At 35.8% G+C, this 13,368-nt stretch overlaps 1 protein-coding gene across 28 annotated transcripts in view; it reads left to right on the top strand.

Moving 5' to 3' along the window:
• The window catches only part of CFAP69 (cilia and flagella associated protein 69), a 67,793-nt gene that overhangs the window by 7,737 nt on the left and 46,688 nt on the right, over window positions 1-13,368 (top strand). For 20 of the 28 annotated variants that reach the window (XR_012432714.1, XR_012432712.1, XR_012432713.1 and 17 more), the window contains exons 2-5: window positions 3,070-3,129; window positions 5,750-5,815; window positions 9,950-10,059; window positions 12,974-13,050. Coding sequence is in view for 11 of the 28 variants with exons in the window: in XM_045388734.3 (XP_045244669.2) it covers window positions 3,070-3,129; window positions 5,750-5,815; window positions 9,950-10,059; window positions 12,974-13,050 (313 nt within the window). In the remaining 17 variants the exon portion in view is untranslated. Of the gene's footprint in view, window positions 1-3,069; window positions 3,212-5,749; window positions 5,816-9,949; window positions 10,060-12,973; window positions 13,051-13,368 lie in introns of those variants that run through there. The other 8 variants (XM_074035572.1, XM_074035573.1, XM_074035569.1 and 5 more) reach the window with 5 other exon arrangements.

Here is a 13,368-nt window from a genome sequence, read left to right as displayed (position 1 = left end):
AAAAATAAATAAAAATCAATATAATTTTGAGTAAATGAGCTCATTCAGATACTCCACAGACTTAAAGTTAGTATGTTTCATTACAAATTGTTTTTGATGCCATGACATCTCAGTTAGGATTATTTTTTTTTAACTGCTTTTGAGAGAAATGTTTTAAGATCAGAATATATGAATTTGTAATTTTTAAGGGCAAGGAAATACTAAAACTAAGACAATGTAATAATGATTATGTAGAAGTATGGAAAAGTATGTACTGCAGATTTAAAACTCAGAAGCTGCCATGGTATTAATTAAGTGAAATTATGTGAAATACTTATGCATGTAAGGAAAAACAAAATATATAAAAATAAAAATAGATGTCATTTACTACATGATAGGAATAAGTAGGATTTTTTCCCTTTTGTATATCTTTTATATCATCATTACATCATCGTTTCCAACATTTATTTTAAAGTAGAAGTAAGCGTGAAAGCAGGACAGAGGATACAAAGAAAACTGGGAGAGCTTAACTCCTGTAATGGGGGTAAGCACTGTGACATAACACTGAATTAAGAATAAAATGTCAGGTAGCAAGGCATTAACCCCCAAGATAAATATAGTCAAAACCACACTTAGAATTTGTAGATCTCTGTATCATCATACTTTACTTTTGATCGGATCATTTCTTTTTTGTTGTTGTTGGGGTTTTTTGTTTTGTTTTGTTTTGCTATTTGTATTTGTTTGTTTGTTTTTTGAGATGGGCTCACTCTGTCACCCAGGCTGGAGTGCAGTGACGCAATCTTGGCTCACTTCAACTTCCACCTCCCAGGTTTAAGCAATTCTTCTGCCTCAGCCTCCCGAGTATCTGGATTACAGGTGCCCGCCATCACACCCGGCTAATTTTTTTTTGTATTTTTAGTAGAGACAGGGTTTCACCATGTTTGTTAGGCTGGTCTCGAACTCCTGACCTCAGGTGATCCACCCGCCTCTGCCTCCCAAGGTGCTGGGATTGCAGGCGGGAGCCACCGCGGCCAGCCTTGTTTTGCTATTGAGTTGTTTGTGTTCCTTGTATATTCTTGTTATTAATCCCTTGTCAGATGGATAGATTGCAAATATTTTCTCCCATATTTTAGGTTGTCTCTTCACTCTATTAACTGTTTTCTTTCCTGTGGGTACACTTTTTAGCTTGGTGTAATCCTGTTTGTCTATTTTTGCTTTTGTGGCCTGCACTTTTGAGGTCCTACCCAGAAAAACCTGTGCCTAGACCAGTGTCCTAAAGTGTTTCCCCAATGTTTTATTCTAGTGACTTCATAGTTTAGGGTCTTATATTTAAGTCTTTAATCCATTTTGGTTTGATTTTTTTGTTTGGTGAGACATAGGAGTCTACTTTCATGCTTCTGCATATGTCTATCCAGTTTTCCCAACACCATTTATTGAAGAAACTGTTCTTTCCCCACTGTATGTTCTTGGTACCTTTGTCGAAAATGATTTGGCTATCAATGCAGGGACTTATTTCTGGGTTCTCTGTTCTGTTCCATTATCCTGTGTATCTGGTTTTATGCCAGTACCATGCTGTGTTGGTTACTATAATTTTGCAGTATATTTTGAAGTCAGGTAGTGTGGTGCCTCCAGCTCTTTTCTTTTTGCTCAGGATTGCTTTGGGTGCTCGGGGTCTACTACTTAAATTTTGGATGATATACCCATTTCCTTCCCCGTTTACCAATGAATAACTTTATTATAATATAGCCTCTTCTTGGTTGCATTTTCCAAGTATTAATTAAGCAACTAACAATATTATATGTCAGGCCCAGTGTTGGATTCTGGGAGTGCCTGAAAGCAAAAATTTTTGCGTTTTTTTTTTTTTTAATTTATTTATTATTATTATACTTTAAGTTGTAGGGTACATGTACATAACGTGCAGGTTTGTTACATATGTATACTTGTGCCATGTTGGTGTGCTGCACCCATCAACTCGTCATTTACATCAGGTATAACTCCCAATGCAATCCCTCCCCCCGCCCCCCTCCCCATGATAGGCCCCGGTGTGTGATATTCCCCTTTCTGAGTCCAAGTGATCTCATTGTTCAGTTCCCACCTATGAGTGAGAACATGCGGTGTTTGGTTTTCTGTTCTTGTGATAGTTTGCTAAGAATTTTTGCTCTTAAGAGAACTTTGGGGCAGAGAGTGTTGGGGAACGAACATGTAGACCCTTTCAGAACAATGCAATGGTAATTTTAATGGATATAAACTTAGGGTGCTATGAGAGCACAGCATTTTTCTAGCATTTTTTCATCCTTTGGGAAGGTAATATCTGAGCTTCGTCTTGAAGGACCTGTGGGAATTAACCAAGGAGAGGAATAGGAATGTAACAACATGAGTGAAAACAGAGGAGATGTGAGAGGCATTAATGGGGAGTCATTGAATAGTTTAGATGGGTCATGTTCAGATTTGAGTTTTATTGTTCTGATGGTAGAATAGAAGATGGTGTTGAAGGGTGCAAGAGTGGAGTCAGAGAGAACAGCAGGAACCACCTGAAATTAAGTAAGAGCTAAGAACTGAATAAATCAGTAAGATGGAATAGGCTCAAGAAATATTTAAGATGTAAAATCTGTAGAACTTGGAAGTTCCTGTTTTTTTTAAAATGTGGATGACTGGAAGAATGCTGGTACTAATTGAGATAAGGGGATACCTAGTTGAGAAAAGCAATCTCCTACCTGTAGTTTAGAAGCTGCTCTTACCATGTATCTGCATAGGCAAACTTAGTGTAATGTGTATACAAGTACAAGATAATTTTATTTCTCAACGTGTGGAAGTACTATTATTCTAAATATTTTCTTGGACCCTTCAGGGCTGATGAAATTTTAAAACGTCAAGATTATATGAAATACTAGAATTCAGGAGGGGTCTTTTCCCTCAAAAATCTATTTATTCCTGTAAGTTTTCATCTACTTTTCATTCTCCCCTTACTATCTTAGTGTCATAAAATGTTTTTTAAGTTACCAAGGGAAAGTATCATATAAATTAGTGTGTTAGATATGATTTATTGATATAGAAGATGATATAGAATAGTAAGAGTTGTGTGTTTTTTAGGGTGTTTTCAAGCCTATGGACCTTAATCGTGTCATCAAACTCCTTGAAGAGACTGATAAAGTGAGTAAGCTTTGAGAGAAAATTACTCCGCTGCATTACTTACAAACTGTTTCCCTGAAAGGTAACATATATCCCTTCAAATGTAAGTCTCATTTATGTCCTTTTGTTGAAAACATTTTAAATAGTACATACCTTATATTCAAGGACTGTTTAAATTTAGTATGAATATATTTAATGAAGTGGGGAGACTGGAGGAAGACAGTAGATTTGCTTTTATGAGATGGACACACCCATGGTGGCTGTACCAGAAGGAATCCTAAGAGTAGAGAAAGGATCATCTAGCGTCTGTTAAGTGCTTGTTACCTAGTAGGATTGGAGGAGGGGAATGGTAGAAAACAAGGTACTGTGGTGTACTAATTATGAAATCAGGATAGATACACACAAGCATGTACACATAGATAATTTATTTTGAGAACAATCGTATATAGGATATAATGGAAATTAAGTTATTTTAGACACAAGACTCAAAATTGGGAAAGTAGGCGTTGAGAGAAAAGATAACAAATGTATATGCACACATGCTGGTATGCCACCTGATGTTATCAAGAATCGACTGAATGCCTAAAAGCCAGCACACACTAGGAACTTATGTGGTGATTTCCAAAAAGGAATACATATTGTGAGTAAACAGAAAATGATTTGACCCCAAATGTCCATCAATGATAGACTGGATAAAGAAAATGTGGCACATATACACCATGGAATACTATGGAGCCATAAAAAAGGATGAGTTCCTGTCCTTTCCAGGGACATGGATGAAGCTGGAAACCATCATTCTCAGCAAACTAACACAGGAACAGGAAACCAAACACCCGCATGTTCTCACTCATAAGTGGGAGGTGAACAATGAGAACACATGGACACAGGGAGGGGAACATCACACACCAGGGCCTGTCAGGGGATGGGGGCCTAGGGGAGGGATAGCGTTAGGAAAAATACCTAATGTAGATGATGGGTTGATGGGTGCAGCAAACCACATGGCACGTGTATACCTATGTAACAAACCTTCACATTCTTCATGTGTATCCCAGAACTTAAATTACAATAAAAAAATTTTTTTAAAGAAGAAAATGGGTTGACCATAGTATAGCCTATCAAAAGAAAACAGTGTCCCATGAATAGGAGTCACAAAAATTTGGTCACTGTTTTCACATTTTTTATTCTCTGTTTTTTTACATAGAAAGGAGAAAAAAATGACTATTGGAATAATTTATCTTTTGCTGGCTATCATTGTTGTGAAAAGTATTTTTATTGTAACTATGTCTACATTTCCTTAAAAAACAACAACTACATAGAGTGCCTATTAGCTGTTTAATAAGGCTACAGAGAAAAAGTATAGACAATATCACAGCTTTTCAGGAACATTTAAGATTAAAAGGACAGACAGAATTCAGTCATGGAAACCACTGTGTAGAAGTTTTGCTTGCTTATTTTCATTTTTAATTGACTTAAGATGTTTGGCTTGCACAGAACACTGAGCATATTTTAGAGGTTAAAAATACAATTTCTACAGACAGCTTTCCAAACTTGACTTCTAATACCACCACTTTTTAGCTGTGTATTTTGGACACATTACTTTAAAATGTTTCAGCTTGTGTTTCCTATTCTGGAAAACAGAGATCATAGTAGTATCTTCCTAATAGGGTCATTTTGGAAATTAATGAAGTGATATATATATATGGTGCCCATGTGGTACATGCCATAGAAAAAATATTCAATGTACTTCAGCTGTTGTTAATATTATCTCTGGAAACAATTACTGCTTTTATATTAACCTAATTTTGATTCCCAATTTCCTAATCAAATTTAAATGATAGTTTATTTTTGATACATAATGTCTGTAAATGTTTATGATGTTATGATAATAAAATGTGATATTTTGTTACATGCATAAAATGTATAATGATCAAATCAGAGTATTTAGGATATCTACCACCTCTAGCATTTATCATTTCTATGTTGGGAGCATTTCAAATCCCCTCTTCTAGCTAGTTTGAAATATACAATACATTATTGTTAACTTTAGTCACCCTACTTTGCTAACAAATATTTGCTACCACAGTCTTCCTACCTTTTGTAACTATCATTCTAGTCTGTATCTCCATGAGAACAACTTTTTAGCTTCCGCACATGAGTGAAAATGTGTGATATTTGTCTTTCTAAACCTGGCTTATTTCACTTAATATCTTGTAGTTCCATCCATGCTGCTACAAATGACAGGATTTCATTCTTTTTTATGGCTTAATAGTATTCCATTGTATACATGGACCATATTTTCTTTATGCATTCATCCATTGATGGACACTTAAGTTGATTCCATATCTTTGCTATTGTGAGTAGTGCTGCAATAAACATGGGACTGTAGGTATCTCATTGATATACTGATTTCCTTTCCTTTGGATAAATACCCAGTAGCGAGATTGCTAGATCATACAATAGTTCTGATAGTTTATTTTTACCTTCACTGTTTCAGAAAACATTTTTTAACACTTACATTATAATATAGCAACTTAAGAATTACTTGATAATTTTAAAGTGTCTACTTTTTATGTTGAAGAATTTTTTTAAATCTCAACAGATTTAATAGCACAAAAGAACTAAAATAGGTCATTTGTTTTAGGATGGCTTAGAAGAAAAACAACTTAAATTTGTCAAGAAACTGGTACAGTGTTTTCAGAATGGACTTGTATCCTTTATGTTTGTATGTATGTTCATTTCATTTATTCTGAAACAAGAGAATTTCTATTAGAAAATGTATTAGTTGGCCGGGTGCGGTGGCTCAAGCCTGTAATCCCAGCACTTTGGGAGGCCGAGACGAGCGGATCACGAGGTCAGGAGATCGAGACTATCCTGGCTAACACGGTGAAACCCCATCTCTACTAAAAATACAAAAAACTAGCCGGGCGAGGTGGCGGGCACCTGTAGTCCCAGCTACTCGGGACTACTCTCCTGCTGAGGCAGGAGAATGGCGTAAACCCGGGAGGCGGAGCTTGCAGTGAGCTGAGATCCTGCCACTGTACTCCAGCCTGGGCGGCAGAGCGAGACTCCGTCTCAAAACAAAAAAAAAAAAAGAAAATTTATTAGTTTTCTATTGCTGTTGTAACAAATTACCACAAATTTGATGGCTTAAAACAACATAAAGTTTTTATCTTACAGTTTTGGAGGTTAGAAGTCCAAAATCAGCCTCACTGGACTAAAGTCAAGATGTTGGCAGGGCTGATTTCTCCTTAAGACTCTAGAGAAGAATCATTTCCTTGCCTGCCCCAGCTTCTGGAGGCTGCCTACATTCCTTGCCTCATGCCCTCTTCCCCCCACTGGCATCACTGTCACCTCTGTTCCTGTCATCACATCATCATCTCTCTGACCCTCCCTTCCTCCCTCTTTCCTTTATGAGGATCCCTGTGATTACGGTGGGCCCACCTGGATAATCTAGTATAATTTTCTTATCTCAAAATTCTTAATCATATGTGCCTTTGCTATGTAACATAGTTACAGGTTCCGGGAATTAGGACATGGACATCTTGGGGAAGGCCATTAATCTGTCTACCACAGAAAAACTGGAGAGGCCATTATTCTGTCTACCACAGAGAATATCTAAGGTTTTATGTTCTTTACAAAACTGTATTTTGTATCAGAGAATGTAAATAAAATTGAAGAAACAATGTAACACAAGTAACTGTGGATAATATAAGTTTTTGTAGATTCAGAAAGACAATGGATATAGTTAGAGGGCCAAGTCAAAGTCATTGTTTCTATTAATTTACATGGGCAGTTGTACCTTTGATAAACTTCTTAACTTCTTCATCCTTGTAAAGTAATAGAAGCTCATGAGGTTGTTAGGAAGATTAGATGAGATCATGTACCTGCAAGTGCTTGATAATCTGTAAAATATTATATAAATATACTATCCCTACTAAGTATACCACCCTGATCAGAATACATGAAAACCAGTGTGTCTTAAAACTATCTGTACATAAAAGCCGAGTGTGATGGCTTACACTTATAATCCCAGCAGTTTGGGAGGCCAAGACAGGAGGATTGCTTGAGGCTAGGAGTTCAAGACCAGACTGGTCAACATACCAAGACCCTGCCTCTACAAAAAAACAAATAACCAGGTGTGGTGGTGTGTGCTAGCTACTGGGGAGGCTGAGGCAGGAGGATTGCTGAAACCCAGGAATTCAAGGTTACAGTGATTTAAGACTGTGACACTATACTCCAGTGTGGGCAACTGAGTGAGACCCTGTCTCAAAAACAAACAAACAAACAAATACTACCTGTGGATAAGAATCAGTTTGTTGTTAGGTTGTGTTTTGTTTTGGGGGGTTTGTTTGTTTCTTTGTTTTTGAGACAGAGTCTCCATCCAGCCTTAGCTGCCCAGACTGGAGTACAGTGGTGCAGTCATAGCTCGCTGCAACTTCAAACTCCTGGGCTTCAGCGACCCTCCTACCTCAGCCTCCCAAGTAACTGGGACTACAGGAATGCACCCACCACGCCTGGTTAATTTTTATTTTTTTGTGAAGTCTCATTATGTTGTACAGGTTGGTCTCGAATTCCTGAGCTCAAACAATCCTCTCGCCTCGGCCTCCCAAAGTGCTGGGATTACTGGTGTGAGCCACTGTAGCTGGCCATTTTTTTTTAACATTTACATATATATGCTGTTGTAAAATACAATAGAAGTATCCCACAAGTATTAGATTGTTATAAAAGTTTTTATATGCCCACTCTCGCTTTCTGTATTCATTTTGTCACAGACTGGTAAATACACTTTCAGAACTGATAGTGGTCCATAGACCACACTTTGAATAGTATTCATCTAAATCAAGCTTGACCAACCCTCAGCCTATGGGCTGCATGCTGCCCAGGATGGCTTTAAATGCGGCCCAACACAAATTTGTAAACTTCATTAAAACATGATGAGATTTTTTTTGACAATTTTTTTTTAGCTCATCAGCTATCATTAGTGTTTGAGTATTTAATGTGTGACCCAAGAGAATTCTTCTTCTTCCAGTGTGGGCCAGGGAAGCCAAAAGACTGGACACCCCCGAAAATGATCTTGAACAGTTGTCTGACTTGGTCTAAAGAAGTTATTAAGCCCATGCATTGTGGCTCATGCCTGTAATCTCAGCATCTTAGGAGTCTGGGGCAGGAGGATCATTTGAGGCCAGGAGTTTAAAACCAGCCTGGGCAACATAGCAAGACCCCACCTCTACAGAAAAAAATAGCCATGTATGGTGATGCACACTTGTAGTTGTATCTTCTCCAGAGGCTGAGGCTGAGGTGGAAGGGTCATTTGAGCCCAGAAATTTGAGGCTGCAGTGAGCTATGTTTGCTCCACTGCACTCCAACCTCGGTATGGGTGACTGAGAGAGACCCCATCTCTAAAAAAAGAAAAAAAAGTTATCAAGCTCTAATATTAGCTCGTTCTAGTTCAAAACCTCTTAAGACTTCCATTCAGAAAAATGTTTCTTATAATTTTATCTAAATCTTTTATTATATTTTATTCTTGGTTTTATTTGGACCTGTTCAATCTTAGGGCTTGTGTATATCAAGCCCTATTTACTGGTAGCTGAAAATGTCTACTAGCAGGTGATTTCTTTTCCTATTTTAACCTGATACCTCAACACCTCCATTTTTTTTTTTTTTCTTCATGTAAACCGTTGGTGGCAATTGGCTCTATTTCTGATTCCCTTTCATAGGCTGGCTATATAAATTGTAAAACTTAGCAAAGTTGGAGAAGTATCTTGGTCACTTCTGTAGGAAGTTAACAGAGCTTTCTATTTCCAGTGTACCCTGCTCTCCCATCTTTTCCTAAAAGGTCCTAGAAAAAGGCTAGAAGTAATACGATTCAACCAAGAAGTGTAAGTCACATCTACCATAATTTCTTAGCTATAAAACAAAATCAATGAAATGTGTTTATGTGCCAATGGGATTTTTTTTTTTTTTTTTTGAGACGGAGTCTCACTGTGTCACTCAGGCTTCAGTGCAATGGTGTGATCTCAGCTCACTGCAACCTCAGCCTCCTGGGTTCAAGCGATTCTCCTGCCTCAGCCTCCTAAATAGCTGGGATTACAGGTATGCACCACCACGCCCAGCGAATTTTTGTATTTTTAGTAGAGACGGGGTTTCACCATGTTGGTCAGACTGGTCTCTAACTCCTGACCTCGTGATCCGCCTGCCTCGGCCTCCCAAAGTGCTGGGATTACAGGCATGAGCCACCACGCCCAGCCAGCAGGATTTTTTAATAGATAAAATAAAAGATGCTTTTGTTTAAAGATCTAGAAAGCCTATATTTTGCTTTCATATTCGTTTCAGATAAAATCCTAACCAATTTAAGCCTTAAACACAGGAAAATGCATCTCAGTTTAATATTAATAAAATAGTAGAGTAAAGTAAGGTTTGGATTGCTTATTCTGAGACAGCATATGTTTGTGTGGGTGGGGGTTGGGGGTGAAGATGAAGGGTATAATTGACCCTAATCAATATGTTAATGTTTCCAGTGTGCTATTACTCATTGCCAGTGGAAAGTTATTGATCAACTGAATCTGTGTTGTAGCAGTTGGTAATCCAATTCTAAAGTTGTGAGAGGAAAAAAATTTTGAGTAGGTGTTTTTCTGAGGCAAAAATGAAATGTTTTTTTAAAAAAAAATGGTTCTAAATTTCCTTTTTTAGACTTCAAAATAAGAAAAATTAAAACAGTATCTACCACATTTGGCAAAGTAGTTGGAATTCTGTATACTTTCTTCACAGAAATACTATAAAGAATATGTTAATAAAGAATCTTAATTTTATTAATTTTATTTCTTAACTAAAAATATTAAAGCCATTAAGGGATTTAGCACAGATATTTAAAATTCTGAATCTGTGTGCAGGAAAGATAAAAAACCAGCCTCGTTTTGTAGAATCTGCATATGATATCATAAAACTGTGTGGGTAAGTTATCTTTCTTTAACTTTATTTTGCATTAACATGGAGTGTGTTGTTATGTTTCTTGTATCACAAACATACTATGCATTATAGTGTAGCAGATTGCTACAGAACTCAAGAAAACTTCAGTTCATCACTTGATTCCAGCAGTTGGTATTTCAGGTAATCGGTTTGCTGTGGTCTGAGACTGCTAACCACAAGAGATTAAATTCTAAGTATATTGAAATGCTGTCTTGTAATTAGTTACTCTGAAGTAAATGATGAATATTAGATGTAACCAAGGAATTATAGTATTTTCAGAGAATCTTTGAGTGAACTTATGGATATGCTTGTAGTTTCAGTCTAGTTTTTTTCTCTGTCTTTAGAAAATTTGGGTCTCAAAGATATATTAGGTTATATGTCATGTTTTATCTGATTTTTGAAATTTGAGTGAAGAATAAAATATCATCAATTACATTTGATATATATTTTAAAAATGTAAGTTAGAGGTAAGAATTGTAAAATTAACGTGCCTTATTCTTTCTACTGTTGGTTCTTTAACAAGCTCTAGGAACTGAATATATGGTGCTCCCTTGGTGCCACATGGTGGCTAATCTAGGTATATATTAAAATATCCATTTTTAGTTGCTTAATGTAATGTAGTAGGGAGGAATAAACCTTTCTGACAATTTTAGCTTCTGAACCTTTCTACCAATTTAACTTTTTAGATAACAATTATTTACTTTAATATACAAATAATATATAAATAATTGAAAGGTTTAGTGGAATTATGCATACATGGTAGGTTCTAACTCTCACTTTTAGATTTAGCAGCAATATTTAAAATGTTTGTAACCACTTAAATTTATTTTTTTGATATCTGAATAAAATAACCAAAATAATATATTGAATGCCTATACCATGCCTTGCTTTTTAATAGATAGGGACAATGGAAAATAAATGGTTGCTCTGGTGTTTTCAAGGAACAGGTTGGAAATTATTATTATATTGACATATGATTATATAATGTAAAACTTTTAAATCTCAAGGCTTTGCAAGTCCTAGAATACCAAGTTTATAAGCATTACTTTCAATGTCTATGCTCCTACAGAGCTCTGCACAAAGTTCATTCTCTATGAAAACTTGTGACTGAATGTTTAATTGTATAGCTGCAGTCTTCATTTTCCCTCATATTTCATAATTATTCACATTGTTAATTTTTTCTACTTTTCTAATTTCAGCTTATGTCTAGATAACTTCTCTACGCCTCACCCTCACTTGTTTCTCTTTTCAAGACATTTTTGGAAGATAAAAACAATAAAAATAAAATAATATTTCCATTTTGGCCTCCAAGTAGTATGGTTTTCTCACTGCATCAGAAGTATAATGCTAATTTTTTCATAAACTTTTTGGTTGAAAACTCTTCTGATGCTTTATCTTATAGGTTGTCTCCTTTGCTAGAAAAGGAAAAAGTTTGGGAACAAAAAGTACTAGTTTTAGAGTCCTTTACTTTAGAGATCCAACAAGCAGCTGGATAACAAATATAATACGTTATTTGTTTCAAATGACAAATTTAGACAAACACTAGAAATGAACTTCTGTGGCATTTATAAAATTATACTTTTTGTAGCTTGCTCTTCAGCTATCTTTAAACTCAAATTGGCCTGTATATTGCTATTAATACATCCTCATGTGATAGTTCTCAATGCCATTTTCAACCACTTCTTTAATTTTTCTTGAAAAATATGAATGAAAAGTCCTCTCTATATAGGATATATTGTACTTTAAATAGTACAGGAAGTTCAAATTTTGAACTCATGAAATGTCAAGATAGTTTATATATTTAAAAAATAACTTTTATATTATCTTTGAAATTTAGACTGACCCAGGTTTATGTGCCAGATCTTTTAAGATTTATAAAGAAGTTACTTTCAAATAACTTTGGTTATAGTAGTTGTGAAATGCAATTCTAATATAATTAATATTTCTTCACTTGAATGCCTTAATGTCTGCAAAAGCATTCTGTTACTTTGTGGATAGTTACTAACCCAGCTAATAAGGAAAAATGCACTAATCTCTAAGAATGAATAAACTATTGATTTTGCCTAGAGTTTTGAAAATTTCAGGAAAAGCTCTTAACCAGTTTTTAAGTCATTGGTGAGCTTAGATCTATGGTTTGTATCAGATTATCCAATGTCGTACTAACTTTGATAGAATTAAAGCTATAGTTTATTATTATTTTGGCCTCAAAGATAAAGAGTGTTCCTAAGTTTTTTATTCATGAAGTGATGCAAAATGACTTTCTTAACCTATGCCTTTTACATCCATTTCTTAATTTTTATAATTACCATAATATTTTCTTTTTGGTCAGTTCATTAGAAACATTTCTTTTCTTTTCTTTTCTTTTCTTTTTTGATGGAGGCTCACTCGCTCTGTCACTTCTTTTGTTTTATTTTTTGATGGAGGCTCGCTCGCTCAGGCTGGAATACAGTGGTGCAATCTCAGCTTACTGCAACCTCCGCCTCCCAGGTTCTAGCGATTCTCCTGCTTCAGCCTCTCGAGTAGCTGGGACTACTGGCGCATGCCACCACGCCCAGTGAATTTTTGTATTTTTAGAAGAGACAGAATTCACCATGTTGGACAGGATGATCTCAATCTCTTGACCTCGTGATCCACCCACCTCGGCCTCCCAAAGTGCTGGGATTACAGGTGTGAGCCACTGCACCTGGCCCCAGAAACATTTTTAATAGTTACAATAGTATTAAACTATAATACTATGTATTACAACTGGTAGTTAATACTTGTCAATTCCCCAGGGCTAAAGAATAGAATATTATTATTAATTTATTCTTTAGAAACGAACTCTCCCCCATTTACAAATGATGCTTCAATCAAAGACTTTATTAAAAATTACTCTTACGATTCTTCACTCTTATTGAAGCTTGCCATTTTTGAAAAAGAAAGTATCGGATGAAATAACTTATGCTGAAGATACTGCTAATTCAATTGCGCTTCTGGGTAAGTTAAGATTTCCTTAAGGTATATGGATGTAACATATGACAGGTCCTACTAACAAGGAAGTATCTATTTTCCCCAAGTTTCACTAAGAGGACTCCTTCTCCATGTCTAGGATCTTCTGTTGTTTCCTGGTAGTGAATTAATCACAGTGTGCTTGCTGATAATTCTGGTATGGTATTCTGCTCAGGTTGTTTCATGATACCAATAAAAGTCCGTCTTCTAAGTACAAGGACAGGCTGGTTATGTAGTTTGATGAATTGTTATTTAGTTTGATGAAGTGTTTGTTCACTATTTTTATAAATGAGAAAGTATACATCC

This window comes from Macaca fascicularis, chromosome 3, assembly GCF_037993035.2.
Source record: "Macaca fascicularis isolate 582-1 chromosome 3, T2T-MFA8v1.1".
Taxonomy (NCBI): Eukaryota; Metazoa; Chordata; class Mammalia; order Primates; family Cercopithecidae; genus Macaca; species Macaca fascicularis.
Note: the sequence above shows the minus strand (reverse complement) of the source record. Positions and strands in the feature narration are given on the sequence as shown.